This window comes from Rhea americana, unplaced genomic scaffold (genome assembly GCF_003343005.1).
Source record: "Rhea americana isolate MKP2758 unplaced genomic scaffold, rheAme1 scaffold_18, whole genome shotgun sequence".
Lineage (NCBI taxonomy): Eukaryota > Metazoa > Chordata > Aves > Rheiformes > Rheidae > Rhea > Rhea americana.
The window spans coordinates 3,575,920-3,599,232 of record NW_028185927.1 but is presented as its reverse complement, the minus strand read 5'-3'; the positions used below and the strand labels follow the sequence as shown (position 1 = coordinate 3,599,232).

The following is a 23,313-nucleotide window of genomic DNA, read 5'->3' as shown; positions in this document are numbered from 1 at the left end:
GATTACTTTCAAAATTTATCCAAGTATAGCAAAATGTGGGAAGAAGGCAGAAAATAAGAGGATACCAGAGTTTTCCTCCTCAAGCTTCTTATTAAAGTGACCCCATGACAAGAAAAAGAACATTCAGTGCAGTCTTTATGGACTGTCCTCTGAGTAAAGATTTTTATCCAAGTTAAAACCCCTGAAAATAGAAGTTAATAAYGCAATGTTAAGCCCCTGGTAAACCTTATTGCTAGGCAACAGAAAGATACTGCTAACACACAGCACAATTAAAGTATAATGCTGTACTTAATTTATAGCACTAAAATCACCTTATTTCATGTATTTTATTCAAATTCATAGACTGAAAAGAAGTGAGGTGCACTTATCAAGTGAACTGTGCTCTGTTATAACTCCTACAAATCTGAGCAAACAAGGAAACAGAAGGTTCACTGTCCTAGCGGCAGCAGCAGAGAGGGTGCCCTGCTACTGCGCAGAGCAGGCAGGAGACAGGTTCTTGCCACACTGCTTCAGAAAAGGCATCAAGGAAACTGTCCAGCTGTGCAAGTGTGGAAAGCCTAGGGATACAGCTGAAATTGCTGAAAAGAAGCAAGTGGGTGGTTTTGCCCAATGCTGAACGGTGCCCTGCACACACACGTGCCTTCTCCGAGTTCCCTTGGGGAACTCGGCACCTCACCACATGGCGCACTGTAGACGTCCTCTTACTCTTCTCTGCAAGTAGACATTTGTGAAGGTTATGTGCACTTCCATTCCCCACCAACAGGAATATACAAACAATACGACAGTCTATTAAATACATATACATATATATACACACACACAGTACATAATTTAGACAGGTATACTCATTTGTTATAAAAGTATCTATTTTTAATGGGAGAAAATATTTCAGATTTGCTATTAAATTTCAACAAGAAATTAGAAAAAGAGGGAGAAAAGACATTTTCACTTAAATTTAAATTTGTTGCATGAAAGCAGAGGAATGGCTTTCCAAAATCTACTACTGTCATTCTTTAAACGTTATTAAAATGGGACAATCAAGCCATGATCTAAAACAGTCATTTGAATGCAAATTTGAATGCAACAATTTACYAAACCATAACCATTAGTCCTCATGTTCTCAATCAGTTCAAAGAAGAGCGCCTGTATGCAAATGCTGTTGATACAGGTAACTGAACTCAGATTAACAGCCCATTACAGTAAAGGGGTTCCCTTTGCGAGCAATACAGCACAGCAGTTGCAAAAGCCTGCCTTGTAGCATTTGATATCTGTCAGCWCCTTTGCATATAAAGAAATGTTAATATCTTTGCCTCTCTAATATATGCAGTGTGTAAAACATTTCAAACCGCAGAAATATAATTGCACTTTCCTTAAATAGAGCGCTAAATCTTTTTTTAAAAAGATTCAACTTGACATTTATTGTTAAGCAATGTAATTAAATGCCCTGAGCTTCTGTGTATTTTCTGCTTGCTCAGAAACACCACAAACGCATCTGCGTAAATTCCTTTAATCAAATACGGTGTTTGCGTGACAATTTACAACCAAAATACCAGATAGGCATTCTGGAGTAGGGTTCCAAACAGCAAGTTTAASTTGAGGTACAGCATACAGATAAAGATGCATTTCTGTCGAGGAACGAAGCCCAAGCGTTCTCTGTACATGAGGCCACAACGACAGAATAAGCATAGAAGAAGGATTGCTACTTGTGGCTATGAAGTAATCCTGGTGTTTGGTAAATAACAGAAGATATTCTTTATTTGTTCTTATTAAGAGGAACACATGCAGAGTTTCAATCAAGCAGCACTGCAGGTGCTGGCTGGCAGCAGCCAGCCAAGCTCTGAACACCAGTATGAGAAAAGTAATAAAAGCAACACTGCAGACAGCTTAACACGTACTCCCAGCTGTCCCCCACTAACTTCTGTATGCATACATACACACATACATAGACATATACATACATATGTGTATACACACACACACATATGATTTAATACAGGCAAACAGGTGAACAAAGCAAGAAATGCAAGAAATTGTTGTTAATGGAACATATATGTATATATACATTTACATACGTTAGTACAAGATGAAACACATTAGAAAAAAATTCCTTGAAAAATTATCTAAGATTGTGCTTAAACATATATGGGCAGTGGGGGCAAATAAACAGTTTCACAATCCAACTGATCTTTTAGCAATGGTTTAACAAAACATATGATATTTTAATATAGACAATTTTATTTTTATTTATTTTCACAAGTGTCTGATAAACTAAAGAACAGATATTCCCCAAGCATAAAACAGAAGATTCTTAGTCGTCCCCCCCCCCCACAAAAACTCATTGTGTGGTACTAAAATAACTACAGATACCATAGCTGGATATTCCATAGCACTTAATACAACTCAACCATTTCTGAACAAGGAGCACTGCCCTGTTCAACTTGTCCAGAGATGCTGAACCAATCTTGAAGACTGTGATCTGACACCAAAACAGATGCACTGCAATAATTCAAATTTCCACCAAGCTATTTCTGTTTTGGCAAAATCTATAGAAAAAATGAAGTGAAACATAAAAAGAATTTGCTCTAGGTATTTCCATAAATAGGAAGAAATTCTCCTGTTCTTTCTTAATGTAGACTAACAGTAATTTTTAGAAGTGTGTGTCTAGGAAGAAACTTGCTGTCTTGTTCAATTCAACCACCAAAACAGAACTTGGTCTGCTCCCTGATAGCTTTTTATAAAGTTAAGTTTGAAGGCAAATGAAGAATGCAGCGCAGTACCCTATAGTTTCTGTCACCTTCACCCACATAATCTGCAAAACTAAACAATCCACAAAAGACAACAAAAATAGTTTATTCTCTAGGGGGAAGGGTAGAAGCAGTTGCTTTTGGAAACAGATATTCCAGGAGATCTAGTAACACGCCAGCACCTCCTACTCAACTCAGGAAGCTTAGTCAGTGGCCTACCAGCCTAAACACAACATGTGTAAATACAATACAAATGTGGGGGCTGTCTGATGCATTCTTTCAGGGCTAGTCGTTGGGGACCATTGAAAAGGAATAGTTCTGTGCATCTCCAGTAAAACTAATGGAGACAATATCAGCATTATCACATGTAAAAATCAATCTTCCACTAGGTTCTATTCGTTATTAAGAGCGAGCCTCTGTGAGCTGAGGCTCCAACTTCCCAGGGACTCAAAGCATTATGTTCTAAAAAAAGGACGGTTTGGGAAGTAAACTCCATTCTGCAGGATCGATGAGCATTGAGATGATCTGTTGCTGTCTGCCCTTGACCCACAAACAGCTCATACTTCATTATTTACTGAAACTTTTCTACAGAAATATATCATGATTTTGCTCACTACCTATGACACAGAATTGTCTGTAGTTCACTTTCTTCAACATCTGAATTCTGATGTCCGGAAAAGAAATACGTCACTGGCAAATTTCTATTCTTACATCTTTTAACAATAAAATTAAGCAAAAAGAATAAAGTAATATAAATCTAAACAGAYTGGAAGTAAGTGAGCTAGCAGAAAATCATCTAATTAATCTAATCATCAGGCTGATATAACTTCCTTAGCCATATCACCTAAACTATAAATTCTCTTTGAGTTCTCCCTATTAATATGCAAAGGCATCAGCACTGTTTAGCTATCAAACTCAATGTCAACAGACTATTTTTAAGGCAGCATTWCTAGGAGGCCATTTAAACCCATAAWATTTATATATAGTATGTGCAGTTTTGCTGTATAACAACAGATGGAAACAATGCTAGTGCTGGTAACAATTATCAGAAGGAAGAAACGTGTTAAGTTCACCCTTTACATAAGTTTTTGTATTTCTGTAATGATATAAAAAGCTGATGTACAGTTCAAGACTCCATGCTTAATCTAGGCAATGCAAAGCGAAGTTCCTAACACTCTGCACAAGTCATTTAGCTTCCTTAAGCTTCAGCTCATATCCTGGTACAACAAGGAAATTAATAAATTCCTTCCAGAGGTACTGACAGACTCCATTTGGTGCCTATAACTGATGCACTGGTTTTAAATTAGTTTTTAATCTAAAAAAAATTAAAGAGGTCTGAAAATTCCACTTTTTAAGTACAATCAGTATTTTTGAGCAGAAGATGGCACTTCTTCAAAGGCCAGTCTAAGGCTGCCATGAACTCCAAGGAAAAAGGATAGTAGGAAGAATACAATCATCTATGTTATTCAAGGTACGTACACGCTCCTGAAGAAATTCCTYTGATATTACCACAAATAGTGTAGTATAAAAACTGGACTAGAATCAGTTAGATGTAGATCACTGAGCTGAGGCCAAAGACAATAAATCTCTATATATCTCACCTGATGAAAAACAAGTGTTATTATCAAATCTCAGGGCAAGTGGTCTTCAGGTGAAACATTCATTTTCAGTAATAGTTTCCTCAAATACAGACAGAACTAACCTCCAAACTTCCCACGCTTAAAATTCACAAACATATGCTCWACAGTCACTGATTTCAAATTAGCCTACCCTTGCTAACCAAACGAGCAGTGTAGGGTCTGCTCAAGTTACCCTGCAACTCAATCATCACTACATCCAAAAAGAAACATGAAGTCACAACCAGGCTGTACAAAATAATTTTTCAGTTCCAGAGGAAGAGTCAAGCGGATGAGACAACATGAAAGAAGAGCGCAAGTGAGAGCGTGCGCAAGCAGCGCAAGATTACTGACTAGCTGGGATTCTTGACCGTGGCCTGGTCTGTAGACTGCGGTGGCTGATACAAGTTTTCTGTTAAGTCAGCTGGCTTTGGGTCAGAAAGGAGCAAAACCAACAACATATAGGTTGTCCTTACAAAAAGTGAAAAAAAAAAAAAAAAAAAAAAAAAAAAAAAAAAAAAAAAAAAAGAAAAATATATATATACATATATATATAAATATAAATATTTAAATTAAATTTTAGAGATCAGACACATTTTACAATTGCACATATAACATTCCTACAATTTAAACAAGTGCTGAATGTCTTATTGCTAGTGTAGTAAAAGCATTTATTGTGAATTACAGAACAGATAATCGGTTAAAGTATCACATACAGACTGCCAAAATAATTGCTGTGTTTGCAGAACCATGTATTTGCACTCATCAGTGCCCTTAGTTATGAATCTGCAATAACAAATTAAAAATGTTACTTGTATTCTAAACTTCACTAATATTGTTTGCCGAAGGTGCTAACAGTATAAATTTGAGGGACGTTCAGGGTTTACTGCCAAGCAAGGAGCAACATTCACATTTTCATTTGCTTCCTATTCCAATTTTTACTTCAGGACTTTAATATAACAAAGCTGTTCACATCTAACAAAAGTAAGTACTTAAAATGGGCACCTATTCTAATTGCATAATAGAAGATGTGCATTCCAAAGGCATCATTCCACTAGCATAACATATTCTTCCTTTAAAAGACACTGTTGCTGGAGTAAAACACTGTCCAAGGAAAATCATCTACTGCTGCTCGATAAATAGTGTAGAAAAGTGGGAGATTTGTCTTTGACAGGAAAAAAATGCATTAATCTCTGGTATCTTCAGTGCAATTACTTTACATTTATGTCAATCATTTGGTATGTGAGAAATAATCACTTTCTCCAAAGAATATCAGTACAAAAAGCRTTGCTATTCTTGGGATCTGCAGCTGTTTTCTGAGGGCAAAAGAAATCCAGGAGGATGGTATGGGCGAAGACTCAGCTTGTTCATTTCCAATGGTCAGAGGACAGGTTTGCTCATTAAAAAAAAAACAAAATAATCTGTGCAATCAGTTTAGTTTATAGAAAAAAAGATATATAGGTAGTTTTATTTATAGTCTGCTACTCAGTATTCTCTAAGTCTGTCACCAAAAAAAATTGAGTGCATAATTCTAAATAACCTATCAATGGCTTATTTTCCACTTTTGATTTGACCAAAAATATATAAAAAGAAGAGCTGAAAGATGCAAAATATCATGTCTAAAAAATCAGCTTTAGTGATCTCCACTTTTATATTCAGAATAAACACTAAAAATGCTCCTAAAGATCTTGGCTATTCAGGAAGGGATTGCAGCTCCAGCTGAAAGAACTGCAGCAGCAGATAGACTAATTCCTCTTTCACATCCACAAACACATCTTCTCATTAGCTTGTGTTTTCAGCATTAGGTGTCAGAATGCTATTTAACTCTTCACAACAAAGTCCAAGCTGTCAAATAAGCTTGCCAATATTCAAAAATAAATTGGCAATCACCAGTAAAAATTTTTTATTGCTATCCTCAAGCAAAGTGGTGCTCACTAGTAAAATTAGCACTATCCTCAAAATTTTAGCCTTAATATGAACTGCTCGACTATAAAAGCAAACTTGCAAAAGGCATATTAAATTCTGATATCGATTCATTTCTGGTAGTTATGCTAATGGTCTCAGTAGTTCAAAAATCTCTATCTTTACTATTACTTCCCCAAYAGCCAATACAACCAGCCAGCACTCGCAGGCCAAGAGAGGTAAAAAGTCTACCTGTTCCCTATCCGTAATTATTTCAACTGACTTTCTCAGCACAATTTTGCCTATCTGTTCAAGACACATAGGCTACATTTCTAACGCTGGGACAGCATGTTGGACCTAAAAGAAAATGCACACGAAGAATTCATCCATCGAAGCCACAGATCAGATGGAAGGTAACAGTCTATTATCCAGAGCTAATCTGCTTGGACACCCAAGATGTAAGTACATACATTTTCACCACAAAATATACAAGGATAAACAACATTCTCTTGCCACAAATGCCARAAGTTCCATTAAGCATCGAGTTTCAACCAGAAGTCCATTTGAGCTTCACTAGTTAGACACTGCTTGTGGGAAAAGAGCACGTCTTACAGGTCAGGCATTCACCTGGGCTACCGTACAGCAAAAACGCAGGAGTCACAGAAGCAAGTATGACTATAAACTCAGTGGCTAAAGTATCCACCTAGAAGGCTGAAATTCAGGACTGGCTCTGGATTTCCTGCATAGCATTCGCCATGCTTCTCCTTTACGCCTCCAGTTCTGGCCTGAAGAATTATTCAGGACTGCAGAGCAACCGGGGGAGTAGAAGGTTTCCAGATTACTGTATGTCTTTTCAGGATATTCTCCTGGGAACGGGGAGATACAGCTTTAAATGCTAACCTGGGAAAGTAAGTGAACTCACAGCTCCCATGTTCTGGCTGAATGGTCTCCTTCCCAGGCTATTATTCTGAACAAAGAGTAAGCTCATAAAGTTAAACTAAGAGAATAGCCTTGGCACCTAACACAAGAAATTCAGTTTTGGCTCTACACCTCAGCTCCACAGAGCTGTCTAATCAAGGCTGCAGTTAGCTGCTGAAATCCAGGATAAGAGAAAATGAGACACAACCCATGGGCTTTTCCAACAGCCTTCGTGCTTAACATCCTCAGTATTGTTATTTTCCAGTCTATGAACCTACCGATTTTGACTTATGCCATTAACTTGCACTTATACTAATACACTAATCTCTGAACTTCAGCAGTCTAAGAAGATACTGTACCTGTTAAAGCCAGAGCAAAGAACCTGAAGGTACCTCCATATGGTGAAGGCAGTTAAGAGAAGATAGTTAAGAATAGAATAATAATTAATAATAAAAATAATAGCTAATAATAAGCAAAAATTATATAAAGTATAGAAAATATAAAAATAAATACAAAATATATAAAAATAATAATATTTAATAATAATARTAACAGTTAATAGAAGAGAGTTAAGAACTAACCAACCAACCAAGATAACACCACTGGGAATGACAAGTGATTTATTTCTACTATTTCAGATATGTAGTGGCTCTAATCTACGCTTYAATTTGATTTTCAAATTCCACTCTGGAAGGCAAGGCACCAGCCTTTTAGGCACTGCAGTGTTCAGCACGGCAGTATCTACCTCCCTTTTCACATCTGACCTACAGCAGCCAGAAAGAACGAACGGACTCCCTTAGTAGTGGAAAAGAAGAGAAAGAGTAGAACAGTGACATTATGTACCTGCAACATATTTATTCTGAATTTTGTCAYGTACATAATGGAAGTTTCATTTAGGGAAGAAAAATAGCGCCTTCTCCTTTCCCTTTCTCTATCACCAGAATTCCTGTTTCCCAAACACTTAAGAACACCTCCACCTTTTTTCTCAAAGAATGAAGCTGAGCAGCATTTAGGCACAAAGTTCTAAATTTTGCTGAAGAGAAACAAACAATCTAAATCTTCAAACCTCAGAATATTTTCCCCTTAAGGCTCAAGGGAGGAAAAAAYAAACAAACAAGCAAGCAGTTCTAGCCCTRAGGCAGCCATTTTGAAAAGCCATGAGCTCGCTGCCATTTCTTCCTGCCTACTGAATAAACCTGGAAAAACAGTTGCATGTTTTGCATTTGTTTTATTTTATGCAGAAGAGGCCAGCCTCACGCATACCTGTGTAATCTGTGCTAGCRATGAGACTACTGGAAGGAGAGCAAAGGAAACACTCACAGTCTGTTCCCACAGCAGTCGCTGCACTATCACAACCATGACAGCTGAGGAAACGGGCCAAGAAATGTTTGCTGTAAATATATTCTCACTCAGTTGTTGGCCGTTTTTTAATCCTCAAAGACACTTAAAATACGTTTACTGCAAATCCTTCCAGTTCAGTAGTGTGTTGTTGGCTAACGGTTTTGTTTTTCTTCTGGCTCTCCCAGCCCTGCTTAGGATTGTCAGCTCCTTTCAGGGGCTATAATCCCTTTCCGTATCAGCTGCTAACGCAAGCCAGGAAAGCAACAGGGATCTGTACAGATCCTACTACTGTCATTAAAATAAGAAAGGCAATAAAACAGCTTTTGTGGCTTCAACTGAGAAAAAAAAAATAAAGAATCAAGCTTACATGCATTCAGMCATACCTGCCTCAAAACATACAGGATCAGTTGAGTCAAAGGGGTACGTGGCACTTGGGGGAGAGGAGGAATATCCCAGCTCGGTAAGGAACCCGGGGCTGGCAGGAAGAACGACGACCATTTCTGCCATCCCCCACGTTTCAGGCTGCAATACATCTCTGAATCCCTGTTCAGCTTCTGCTCTCCAGGAAGCATGATCACAATTAGGACTGGTTAAGGTAGTTTGCTCTGGACAGGACCTTTCAAGGTGATCATGAGCATTTGAGCAAATTAGTGATGATAATACAAAGAATTCTCATCACAGGCTTTTCTAAACATCACCACCACAAACAACAGTGCAGTAAAAATCAGTGTCAAGGTTTCCACTGGCTTTGCATGAAATGAGTTTGTTGATCCTTTAGTCTCAGCAAAATAGATAACAGAAATCAGYGTAGACACTTTTTGAAATAAATTCTTTTAAAGGATGAGTGGGTCATCTGTTTATCTTGCCCCTGAAGCAGGTTCCTGAAGTTCAATAATAAAATGAGGCACTCCAATTAACCTTCCCTGCTCTTACATAAAGACATATGAAAGATTCAAGGAAAAAAAAGAAAAAAAGAAAAAATCACACCTGTGTACAGAGCTGTTGTCTGCCAGTCGTAAATGCAGGCCAACTAAGTGCAGCTTATGAAAGTACATCTTCAAACTGGAAAGCCTGGCCAGTATTATCACCGGGTGTTGTACCCCTTTTTAAGAGGTCTCACTGGCACATCTTGACTTTTCTAAATCAAGCGTAATACCTGGTATCAATGCTCCTATGTGCAAGAAATATCTAATTTTTTCATTTTTATACCTTGAATCACGAAAACAGAAATAGAAAGGCATCTTAACTCCCTAAAGATCCAAGTGCTCTGAAGAACAGTGATGGCTCAGTACTGTTTGATGGGTTTTTTTAACATGTAAAATAACACACTTTTGCCTGGACTGACAATTTCTATATCCTGTTCAGGTCAAGATAACACAAAATAGAAAAACAAAACAAATCTTTTAGGAACTGCTGAAATTCTAGAAATTGTTCACTGAAATGACACTTAGTAAGTCTAATATATTTTACAATTATGCACTGTCAAGTACAAACACATCTTTGTCGTTTAAACACAGCTTTGTTTACCTCTGTGAAATGTAAGCTGTAAATATCCTGCCTCAATATCTCAATTACTTGCAGACTGGGTAAAATAAATACATGAACACTGTGAAACACAAGTCAATTTTTAAATTAGCAAAACTTCAAGTGATGTATGTTGCAAAATGCAAATTATCATAGAAACAGGAAAACATTTAGCATATACATTTTGGGTACATCTACTCTGTTGGTAGAAAAAAAGACAGTAATATTCAGACACTTAAATGTGTACTAAAAGCAAAAATATGGCAATGGTTTGAAAAAATTCTGATTGTTGTGCATTTTTCTGGCTACCTTTGTTACAATTCCCCATTACAGCATCACACGCTTTGCCTGTCCCATAAAAGTAACACCATAACGCAAGTTAAGCGTCCACGTCTCTCTTGTACTGGGGAGCCCAGAACTGGACGCAGTACTCGAGATGAGGCCTCCCCAGGGCTGAGTAGTAGAGGGGCAGGATCACCCCCCTTGACCTGCTGGCAACACTCTTCCYAATGCACCCCAGGAGACCATTGGCCTTCCTGGCCACAAGGGCACATTGCTGGCTCATGGTCAACTTGTCATCCACCAAAACTCACAGGTCTCTCTCTGCAGAGCTGTTTTCCAGTAGGTCAGCCCCCAGCCTGTACTGGTGCATGGGGTTAGGTTACTAGCATGCTTTCTACCAAGCTATGCCTTTATTACAAGTTAGGACATTACTTTACRGAATCAGTATACTGTAAGTTTTATTTGATTTATACACTAATTTGATATACATATGTCAATGTATATGTAATAAACTGTTAACTTCCTGTTGTATTTTGAGGCTCATTTCCTTCTCAGTCTAACTCTGTTCCAGGAAAAATATACCATGTTGTTTCAGAGAACTATCCTTGCTCCAGAGATATGGATCACCAAAGAAGCACCAAGCACTAATGTGGGCGTTCACTATTACTGCCCAGTACCTACCAGTCTGACGCTGCAACACACCAGAACAGATGTAGCTTCTCAAATGACACGTGCAGCAAAAAGAGAGCTTGGGTTTAAAAGGTGGTGTTTATGTGAAAAGTGATGCATGACCTGGCCATAAACAAATAGAAATGCAAACACCACACACAAGGGACTCTCTACTATGCTAAAAAGTCATTCACCCACCCAAGAGGCAAGATCAGAAAAGGACAGATATACACATATCACAAAAGGAGAAAAAGGTTTGTAAAGCTCTTTGATCACTTCAGTAGGAAATCCTATATGCAATAAGTATGTAAAGAAACACATATATGTATATACGCAACAAATTTATTTTCCAAAATAAGAATCCCAGAGCCTTATTAAGTTGCAAGAGTAAGAGAAACTTTAAATAATCATTAAAGTCTAGATCCACAGACTTAATAGAGTTAACAAGCTAATGAATTAATACATCTCCATTAATGAGTTTGGAAACTAGGCCCATCAACAATGCTTTATTGGAGTATCTAAAGCATGATAAACTGCAGAACAGCTTCATTTGTATGAAAAACAATTAAAAAAAATCAAAAAAYGAAAAAATAAGTTGGTGAACTAAGATCCAAAGTTACTCATATACCAAATACATAGTCTCAATGCTATAAAAAACTAGCAATAGACACCACACAACACTATGAATGTTTTTAATGTGAAAGCTTGAGAACATATATCTGACGCAATAAATTACATAAAATGTTTTTTTTATCTGGCTGTTTTATCAGCCTGTCTGAATGCAAAAAAAATTCCTTGCACTCCGGTTACAATGTGCTATAAACCTAGATTAGGGGGCTAATTTAGATACTTTATATGTACCTACAGAAAGAAAAGGAGCTACTTCCTAAGAGCATGATTTAAAACAACTGCTAGGAAGTTAAACACAGAAATATTTTACTTTTGCAAGCAGTGTTATCCTGTTGAACAAAATGCAATGGCTAAGACCAATCAGCAACAGATTAAGAGAAAACACGAATCAATTTCGGAGCCCCAGAAGACCACAAAACCATTTCTAATATATAGTGGAATGGTACAATCTTTAAAAACATTATTACACACTGCGGTCCTCTCTCATTTAGGTGTCCCAGGCTATAACTCTATTAGCTCTGGAGTTAATCCACTCTTGAGACTGACTAGCGATTACGCCCAAAGGGAGATTAAAGGCTTTAAAACCAAAATAGTATGCGTCAATCTGAATAATTTATTAGTCATTTTCTAAAAACCACTTGTACATTAGAACCTGTTGTTGGTGCTTCCTGTGATCTAAGAGTTTCCTTCTTCCTAGGAGAAAATGCAAACAACTCTTTCCATCCTTGATTTAAGATCAGYCTGGTCAATATATAGAAGCAAAATGCTTTCAGAAAGAAGAAACTTAGCTGTTAAATCCTCCTCTTTCAGAAGTTAAATTCCACTGTCAGGGAAATCACTAATGCCCCCAGCATTAAGGGACTGTCTCATTCCTACAGCATGATCTGCCAGCATGTAACTGCTGGTTGCTACGGAGCAACCAACTCATTACAGGGCATTATCGGCACCCCAGACAAGAGACCTGGCACATGCTGCCCATCTGGGGATACCACCGGTTGAAGTAATAGCACTGGAGTGCCTGCCAAAAGGCTTTAGCCTCCCAGGATCTGGTATGCAAATATAGCAGGTGCTAACTTTAGCTCTGCTTGTGAAGTTTTAAGTTCTGTCATCTTTGCAGTACTGACCAAAACCACACAGCACATGAGGCTGGAATAAGCCCTTCCACAGTTACTGGCATGAATGCTCCTTATTTTTAAATGCCAAGTCTAGACAAAGATGCTCTTCCTTAAAATCTGTTGGACATGTGGCTCTTCTGAGTAGGGCAGTATTTGCCGCTATCTAAAGTCTGTGCTAGAAACAGAGGAGAACTGAGCAGAACTAGGATGGAAAGAGGTTGGGGGGGGGGGAACACCTTCCTAGCCTTCCTTTCAATCATTAAGGGAGCATATAATTAAGGCATTTACAGAAGACAGAGGAACCTACTGATCTCCAAGCTGTATACATTAAATCCCTGAAATAAATGCAACTATGAACAGTTTGGGCCACTTCAAAGTCTAAACATGAGGTTTTTTCAGCGGTCTCATTAGCACTTCACAGATCTACCTACAGTAAGAGGAAAATAAGTTCTGTGTTCTGTTAAGGGAAAAAAAAAAAAAAAAAAAAGCCACCCTGCTTCCATATGCCTGAAAACGTATTAACTAACAATCTATCTGCACTACGCAGAGATAGTTACGCAGAGATAGTATCTAATAATTTTTATGTAGCTGTCATATGTCAAATGCCATCAAAGCAGTCTTAGTCCTGGTGAATAAACAAGCACGTAAGGCAATATGGCTTTAGATATGCACAGCTACATTCAAACACTTAAGCAATTTCAAAACACATTTTTTTTTTTACAATTGCATAACAAAGCCATAAAAAGAATTGAGAAAAAATGCGGATGGGGGGGTGTTTTACTCATCAAATGCATAGAACAACTAGAGGGGCCTACTGAAGTGTAAAAACTATCAACCTTCCCTCTCACCTGAAGTTAAGATTAAATTCTCTTATCCTCAGAATGGTTGAAAGGCAAGGGAAGTTAAGTGGAAGTCATATTTGTAAGTCATAATAAATGCTTACAATGCACAGGGAACGAAGTGGAAAGAATAACCCAGGACATTTTAATTTGCCTTACAATCACCAGTTCCAATGGCCAAGGAAATCATGCTCCAAGGCCAGGAAAATGCAGGTCAAAGGAACTGCTAATGAATATGGACCACCGAAAACACTGAAAACACCAAACCACTGATTGATCTGGTAAATCCATTTGAGACAGCCACTGGGGATCTTTTTTTAATGCATATCCCTCATAGTTTGCCTAAATTACGGAATTTTCATAAGCAAGTAAGACTGCAAATAGCACTTTTGTCCATGATTCCTATCAAACTTCCATAAGCAGATTTGTGCCATTTAGTTCTCCAATGAAAACCTTTCTAGTAAGTAACTAACAACACCGAGAAAATAAATCCTTAGTGCACACACACGTTCAGAAGCCTATCAAAAATAAAAGCCCATACAGAAGACCAAACCACAAAAATGCTCCCCACCATCATATGAAACAGTATTACAAACATTCGCATATCAGCCAAATGCATTTTTTAATAACCCTTCAGTCTGAAATACAATTGTGAATGTAAGTGATTTGTCTATTAGGCGAAAAACATGTTAAGTAACTCCTTACCTGTCTCAGCAATTTCTCAACAGCAGACATTACCATGAGCCCCCTCCATACAACTGGAGCAGTCTCTTCTATCAAAAAACCCATAGACATACTGGAACAATAAAGCAAAAATTTAGCTTTCCAACATGATACCAAGTATATCTCTAAAGAAGTTAGATTTATGTTAAAAGATAAACTCACCAAGAGATGCCATAGTTCTTAAGAGGCCTCATTAAATTCTCTAAAACAGAAGCAAAAAAGGTTTTTGTTTTTACAAAAGAATAAGCTTAGACTAAGTTTAAGAGTAGTCTTCCCCCTCTGCCAAAATATATGTCTGAGATTCTAGTCCCACTTTTTCTTAAGTTGCAACATCTTCTGGTGTCATTCAATTCTTGCCAGTGTAACAGCGTATTTGCCCGTAACTCGATGTCACTTTGTGCTGCCAAAACCCAGACTTCAGCTGTTTATATAAAACCTTCTCCCTGCGAGGCGTAAACCCCCTATTGGCAGCCTTTTGCTGCTGTAATATTTTTGTAAACACTGAGTCATTTACATCAAAACAAAGTCGCAAATTCTCACAATGCTATGTCATTTTTTTAAAAAACCTATGTTATTCAGCAATTTCATGAATCAGAGGTTCATTTTCGTTCAAGCGCTAGTGTTTTGGGGAATGCTTCTCTTTCTATTAAGTCTGTTCTTGAACCCCATGGGAGAGAGACCAAATAAAGCCACTACCAAGCAACAYGCTATCAGCAGCTCTGAGTTAGAAGTCTCTGATTTCTTCAGACTGTAAGAAGTCTGCAGGACTTCCAAAATGTTCATAGGAACAAAAGCAAGCCTTTTTGGACATTACCTTTGCAATGTCCTTGTTATGCTCCATACTTTCCAGTGCAATACCTTCCGGTGTAAGGAAAAAAGTGGGGGGAATACTGTAATTTTTCTGCTGGAAGAAGGGGTGGCAAACAGGAAGTAAACAAAAACACATGAGTGCTTTCACTGGAAAACAGCCCGAACCCCCCTCTCTTGGTAGCCTCTGCAATCTAAGTCTACACCTTATCTCAGAATGGCTCACACACAACAGAACGAAAGGAGTTTTATTTGAATGTAACTGTAAGACTATGCACCAGCAAAATCCAGAACAGATACTTTAAGCAATAAACAAACAAATCACAATACATATTTCAACAAAACCCTTTGGTACATATGAAGTACATACATATATATGCATATATATACACATACACACAGAGTAATGTGAATATAACAGTACATTAAAAGCCAAACTCCAAATTCATACAAAAATAGTACCTGAGTACTCAAAAAAGATCAATCTGTTATTATCTGATCACATTTCTAGGAAGCTGTCTTACTTGCTCCCCCTGCAGTAAGATTCTTTTGGGATGAAGAGTTTGATGACATTTGAACTTCAGCAGCCCAGAGCCATCTCTAGCAGCTGCTTTGGCATCCTTCTAAGCAACATATGCATCAGCACAACTTACAATATTAGCAGTCTTAAGAAAAATGACTGCATATAAACTTGAAAGAGTTCAAAAATACATATGCCTGCAACAGCATACATCATTGCAACACTAAAGATTGCATCACCTTTACCATGAAATAGAAACAATTATAAGGAAAAACAACAGACAGCAAAAAGTGGAGGCTAATGCTGATTGCTCAGCATCTGAGAATCAGGAACTGGAGGAAAAGAACAGARAAGATGCAGAAAGTCTGAGAAAGTTCACCAAAATATAATGCAATTTCTCAGTTCAAGTCATCTAAACTGTGACAGTCAAGTATCCAGAGACTGTCATATGAATATCCACTACCTGCACGGACAGTTTCCTCTGTGTAGAGCCCAGGCAGATGTACTAATCTCACAGAAGAGATATACCTTCATAGACCTCCCCCTCATTCACCTCAGTGAGGGGAGAGTTACTGTAAGTACCTCAATACTGACCTACAGAGCAGCCAAAGYGGCACAGACTCTGTTGTTAAAATGTGCGCATTGTTTACTTCTCAGCAGCACGGATTCACTTTATGGAAACAGTATTTTATTTTGTTTCACAACAAGGAGTATAAACTGCCAGAGCAGCAAGATTTAATCGAATTTACGGAAGTGCACAAGAACAATTCACAACCTGTTGTTTATTCTGGTTGCGATGTTTTGCATATTTTCAAAGTACTACGAAATACTGCAAAGCACCCCACGGTTTGCCTACTGCTAAAGGGCATTTTTAAGACTATCTCAAACCTAAAGTGCTCAAGTGGAGCCTGGTAATCACCCTTGCACCATCAAAAGCAACAGGCATTTGCCCTGGGTCTTGTGAAGGTTTTCTAAAACATTATATGTAAAGAGGATTTAGCTTTATGAGATCTCAGTAACATCCCTATTTTCTGTTAACATTTCCTTTGCTGTTGTTGAGATGCCTACCACACAGATTCAGAACCCACTCCCAAAACACACAATAAAATCAGATCTCTTAAAAATCAAAAMGGACACAGTAACACAAGCGCTGACAGATCAGTTCCAGATAAAATAATCCTGCTTTCAACTTTTTGGTAAGCTTGATGGCCTAATTATAAGATGCTGCGTTTTCCCCAAAATCACAAATACCAATACAATGCCTCTTCCAGTAGGATACAAGCAGGGCACTGGAAAAGGCAGCCAAATGCAAGTTCATTACAGCAGCATAGCTGACTGCCGATTTAAAATGTTCCAGTACTAGTATGAAGACTCAATTGTTACTCATGTGGTGAAGAATGACAAAGTCATTAGGAGAGATATTCTGCATTTCATAACACATGTGGGGATTGTGGGGTTCCTCCCTCTGCCCAAAGTTAACACTTACAGTTTATCCCGAGTTCCTTGCCCAAGTTATTCCTTGTAGTGGTGGTCACAGGTTAGTGCAGCACCRAAAGTATTTACTGAGCTACAAACTACATAGGAGGGGACATTTCAACTCTTGGCTTATTCTTCAAGAGGTGATTGAGGCATTTCAGCAAGCAAAGGCTTAGTCTGAGTCTTCTCTGAKCAGGTAGGTTGAGACCATCATTCCAGAAGATTATGATGTCTTGTTACCTCTGTTAGAGGTCATCATGCTGTTGAAGAATAGCAAGTATAGCTTATAATGATTAGCTAAATGTGTATGTAATGATCATACAACACCCCAGCAAATCCATTTTGAAGAGAAAATAGATTTCTGCAGAAAAAGCTGCAGAAAGTTGCACTACGTACAGCTTGTAACACCTGAGCCTCTGAAAAGCATTTTAACGTCACACTTCAGCATCAGAACAATGGCCATGGGTTTAAAAAAGTACTTCTGAACAGCTCATAATTGTAATTATTCCTGTCTTCCATATGATTTTTTTTTTTTTTTTAATAACACAGTAGCTTCTCCACATACATTTATCAAAATTTTAACAGACTGGTACTTCTTCACAGTTTACACAAAAGCTAGAGGTTCTGCTGCTGTTTGTACAGATCATTAGCTGAGGTTTTCATGACAAATTCTAATTTTCCACCTCCTGATATCTCAGCGATGTCTCATTGCTGAAACACCGAAGACGTACAGCACGACAAAACACACAGCCACCACRCCAGTCAGGAATGACACAGTGCAGAATATTCTGTGGATTCCTGCATATTAAACAAGATTATCCAAACTCAATTAATGTGCTATACGTATAGAGAAGCTGAAATAGATTTCTAGCCTGGTCACTTGTAAAATCTCATMAATTTTTTTCTCAACTGCTTTTAAGTTGTGTACAGTGTCATGCTGCAGTGACTRCAGAAGATTCTCTCAGAATCTCAATTAGGATTCCAATGTATACAGCATCTTCTGTTAAACAAAGTGAACAGTAAGTCTCATATGGTTGTTACTTTGAAATACTACAAGGAACTTATTTGTCCTCTATTTTAGTCAGAAAAGCCACCATTCCAGAGCAGGACAATTCAGGTTCTAAAGGTTTTAGACTATACAGGGCTGAATCCAAAGATTTCCAATATCAAAATGAAAAAGAAGAAAAAAAATAAAAAAAGAGATAGATGACTTCAGCATGTATGTAGAAAATAAACATATTTAAATTGTGGAAAAAAAGGAAAAGTAACACAGAGAGTGAGCTTCACTTGCCGAAACAGCTGCCTCATGCTACTCTGGATGCAGTAGGGAGCAAGATCTGTACAGGGCTAGCAGACCTGAGAGAGGACGTATGGAAGAGCCATACCTTCCAAAGAGACAGCTAGAGGCTGCCATCATACCCGAGGGTGTGTAAAGCAGTTACCAGTTTCCTATGCAAAAGCAACTAAATTCCACACAACAATGCAGAAGAAAAGAAATAGTAAATGGGTAGAACAGAGGAAAGAAAAAGAAAAAAGCAGACAGCAAAAGTGACTGCAGCAGGGCTCCAGGRCATGCCAGCACGAGACACAGACACGAACTCAGGTCAGAGGGCGAGGGATGCTGGCACTAAAACGTTAATCAGAGAGTTATATTTTAAAAATCCAGTCACCATTCTAACTGCTTATGCCAGAAGGCCAGAATGTTGTATGACAAGTGACAGACTAGGTGAGACTTTAAGTTTGACTTCACACTGTGCTATCTATTTACTYACAGGATTGCCCCAAAGGTACGGCAATTTGTGTTGTAAGCTCAAAGAGCTCTGCCCCAGGAAGCTCCCATTACACCCTGTACTAACAGTGTTAATCTAACCGTGAGGCCATCACAAATACCTACACCAAAACAAACTACTAATAAGAATCAAATGTTATTCAATTCTTAAAATACAATTCACTTTCAGAAATGATTGCATTTAAAAAAATAGGGAAAAAAACAGCTTTTTCCAACAGGTTTGCTTCTCACACCCAGTCAGCCATACCACACCTTTACTAGAGTAAGTTTTCACCATTTTTCCCTCTTGATAGCCTGCAGAGGCAACATAGCTCTGTAAGAAAGATTCTTTGTTACCAGAATTATTTTGCAGAGTCTTGCTGGAAGATGATACCTCAAAAGCAAGCCTGGCACAAGTAAACAGCACAGTCAATCAGATGCATCTCTATCCCATTTTTAAGTATTGCTAACTGCTAGATTTGGAATTAAAGTATAGGACTCCTTTTAAATATCTTGCGTAATTACCTACCATGAATTTCTTCCTTCCAATCTTTAAAATAACCCACATTTTTAAAAGCCTTCAGATCCCCATGGAGCCCAAGAAAGGCCATCTATAGTGCATCAAAAGCTTTATTCAGGTAATTTGGGTGGATACTTTAAATTCATTATCGTTCAGAGGAATAAAATAGACAACAYTGCATTCAGTTCAAAGCTTCTGTCCTGATATGCAAAACTTTTAGGTAGGTTCATGGTATCTAAAGGACTGACCTGCTTCTGTGAAAGGACCACCACCCGGTCAGTCACACAATAACAGGACAGTAAATCACAAATCACACGCACTCAAGAAGCRGATGTTCCCTACACTTTACCCCTCACTTTACTCTGAGATCTAACTTCCCTCCAAAAACCTGGTTACCTAGGGACTTTCATCATTTTTAAAGCAAAAATACAGAAATCAATATATTTGAATTATTTCAGCCTTTTCAGGTTAAGTAAGAGCAAAAATGAACTTGTCAGTGAAAGGAAATGGAAGAAAAGGGGCAAAACCTTTCAGAAAGGTTATGTGTAATTTCAGCTACTCTTAAAGTATGATGACAACTAAAACTAAGGTAAACTTGTTCCTTCTTCACTTAAAAAAGTTTCTGTGTATATTTAGGATTCTCTTTTGCATTTCTCACAGCTCTCCATAAACCCTTCAGTGATTCTGTACTAATTTCACCAGCTGTAAAATAAAATTCTGTGTACTTTACAAGATTTTGAGTATTACTTAGGGGAAAAGACACCAGTTTTTAAGCATCTTACTATCTCTTTTAGACTCCAGTAAGGAAAGGATTAAAATACAATTTTTCCTATTTTTGGTATATTCAGCTTCATCCTTTTTCCTGAATAGTTATTACTACTACTACTAGCAGTACTGTGAAGAAGGGGAAGGAAAGAGGGAGAACATCAAGGGGAAAGAAATGGGAAGGAACACACCCAGAGAAAAAAAACAGGACAATGAAACTATAATGTAACAAAAATATTGAGAAAATTCAGGATTAGTCACAGTGCTTTAATTTTACTTTTAGAAGAGAGATTGAAAAAATTTACTCCAGAATAAGCAAACAAGTAAACGTGTTCAGTGTACAAACTGAAAAAATAATTTTATGTTCACCTGCTGCACAATGAAATGCTTATCATGTCACTCTTAAAAAAAAAAAACATTTTGCAGTTTAATTTCACTTTCTATAAAAGCTGAACGAGTGAAACTCAGTGTAATGGACTTCTGCTAGCTACAACCTACATTGAATCATTTATAATTCTGCACTACAAGATTAATAAGCATGTAATTTTTATTTCTATAAAAATATTCAAATCTTTACATAAGGTAATAGACTTCTGCTTTCAAGTAATTGAAATGTATTTTTTCTAGTTATTTACAGTGTTCTAGTAATTCATATAGCATTTAGTAAAATTTGATTTGCCATTTATCCAAAGACTGCTCTCTGTAAATGCTAGTCACAATAACTTGCTACATTTCTCGCTTTATACTTTGCCTTGTTTTTGTTCATAACTATGAATTTATCTATAATGAAAAATACAATTTTAATAAATTAATGCTCTAGAAGTTTTTTTTTCCCCTCGTATTTTTAAATAGCAGCTAACAACTATACCATTGCCACAACAATATGCCTACAAATAATTCCTTGTAGAGTTTACATAAGCTACATAGGCAATCTGGAGTGTTTCAAAACCACAAATTCCATACACTACTGTGATACTTGTAGGTGTAACAGCCATTTAGGTACTCAAAACATCCAGTGAAATGATTAAGCAGGTCTACTGCTATAGAAAGCCATGGCTTTCGCCAAGTATACTATCTACTCAAATATCACAAACAGTAATTTAAGAAGTATACAGAAAACTTCACTGGATTTAGAACAGTACTTTTGCCCACCCTCATTCCCCACTCATTATAAATTCCTTTCCATTTTTAATCACACCTGCATTACAATCTCCTACACCCTCTACATCCTTGCCATTCCCAATGGGCCTTGGCCTTCCTTGTCACACGCCTGCATACTCTGACAGTGTTCCTGTAATGCTCCCAGATGGCTTGTCCCTGCTTACATCTTCCATGAACTTCCTTCTTCTGTCTGAGTTTTGCCAGGAGCTTCTTGCATCCACGCAGGTCTCCTGCCCCCTTTGCTCGACTTCCTACTCATTGGGACGCACCGTTTTTGAGCCTGGAGGAAGTGATCCTTGAATATTAACCAGCTCTCTTGGACCCCTCTTCTTTCTAGGGCCCTACCTTTCAAGTAGGTCCCTGAAGAGGCCAATGTTTGCTCTCCTGAACTCCAGTGTTGTAATCATACTTTTTGCCTTGCTTCCTCCTCAGAGCGTCCTGAACTCCGTCATTTCATGGTCACTGCAGCCAAGGCTGCCCCTAACTTTCACACCTCCAACCAGTCCCTCCTTGTTTGTTAGTACAAGGTCCAGCAATGCACCTCTACTCACTGGCTTCTCCACCACCTGTGCCAGGAAGTTATCATCAACTTCATAATCTATTCTCTATGCACACTCACCTGAGGATAAGACATCTCTTTGGGCCAATTATTAAAAAATAAAATAAAAAAACCCTTCACTAGTACAAGAATTTTCAACCAGTAAGGCCACCAACTTCAGCCGATTCCTTTCTATAATGGTATCGGCAAGTGTTCTTGCTATTTGCAGCCCAAACATGCCTACTCAGCCTCCAACTAACTACCAACGATAGTGACCGTGAAAAAAGAGAATGCCTCTGGGGACAGAAGGGTAAAACATCAGGTTATCAAGTTTTCTAGCCTCAGGACAATGAACAGACACCAGGATGTGGGAGCAGACTGTCTATTCAAGTGAGAAAAAAAAAAAAAGTCACATGTATTTTGAAAAAAAAAGCCTCCCATACTTATGAAGTCCCTTGATAAACTCAAGGAGCTTCAGGAAAGGTTTGGCCCTAACTTAACATCTGCAAAGACAAAACTGCAYGGTTTTGTGGCCCAAAGAAGGTAAGAGACATGGGACCACACATGCACTTGAGTCACCTTCATAAACATCTGAGATAAGACATCATCTAAACCAAGAGGCTTAAACAAAAGTAAAACTCAGAATTTTGGCACAGGCTATTTCCATAATAGAATCACTAAAGCAAAACACTAGGCTATACACAATCTAAAAATCACCTGCTCACAAATCAAGAAGTAATAGTTGTAACAAAATAYGATACTTTTTTGAGAGAGAAACTCAGATTTAGTTTTTATGTAAATTAATCATGATGCAACTCTTCCACTGCTATAAATGTAATACAAACAACTTTACTGGGGAATACAAGCTGTAGCTTTAAAATTAAACACTTATATACCATCAAGAAACTTCTTCACAGATACCTCAATAACTACCTTATGYAGACTGTTGTCTATTTAACTACTCTAGTATCTTAAGTGCTGTGGAAAGAAACTGAAGACCTGAAGATTACCACCAGGAAGACATAAAATGCTTTCAGTTGGGGATGCATTTTAAGCCACAATCTTCATCTTTTAGAAAAGCTACATTACTAGTTTACACCGCAGACTCTTTCCCAGTCTAACAACACCATAACAACATATCTCAAAAAATTCCCCTCGCAAAGTGCAATCACATCACATATCTGAACAGATACATTAAAAAAAAAGCTCTTTCCTGTTCACACGGCTGCATCCATAAGTGCTGCCAACATACTAACTTCTGTTCATATGGATGTTTTGTTACATTCTTGATTCACACAGTAGCACCGGCAAAATCTTGTACTACAAACACAGTCATATYAGTGATTTTACTCAACCAACAAATGAATGTACAACAATCCCTTGATACAGCTATTTCAAGGAGACATTTTTAGACAATTGTAACAGACAGTATTTTAACACATCTCTTTTTGATTA

General features: G+C 37.8%; 1 protein-coding gene across 1 annotated transcript in view; it reads right to left on the bottom strand.

Moving 5' to 3' along the window:
- NUBPL (NUBP iron-sulfur cluster assembly factor, mitochondrial) overlaps positions 1–23,313 on the bottom strand; it is a gene marked incomplete at its 5' end in the record, with an annotated part of 88,048 nt that overhangs the window by 42,351 nt on the left and 22,384 nt on the right. The window contains 2 exons of the mRNA XM_085301813.1: positions 14,286–14,376; positions 14,466–14,505. Coding sequence (XP_085157939.1) covers positions 14,286–14,376; positions 14,466–14,505 — 131 coding nt within the window. The remainder of the gene's footprint in view (positions 1–14,285; positions 14,377–14,465; positions 14,506–23,313) is intronic.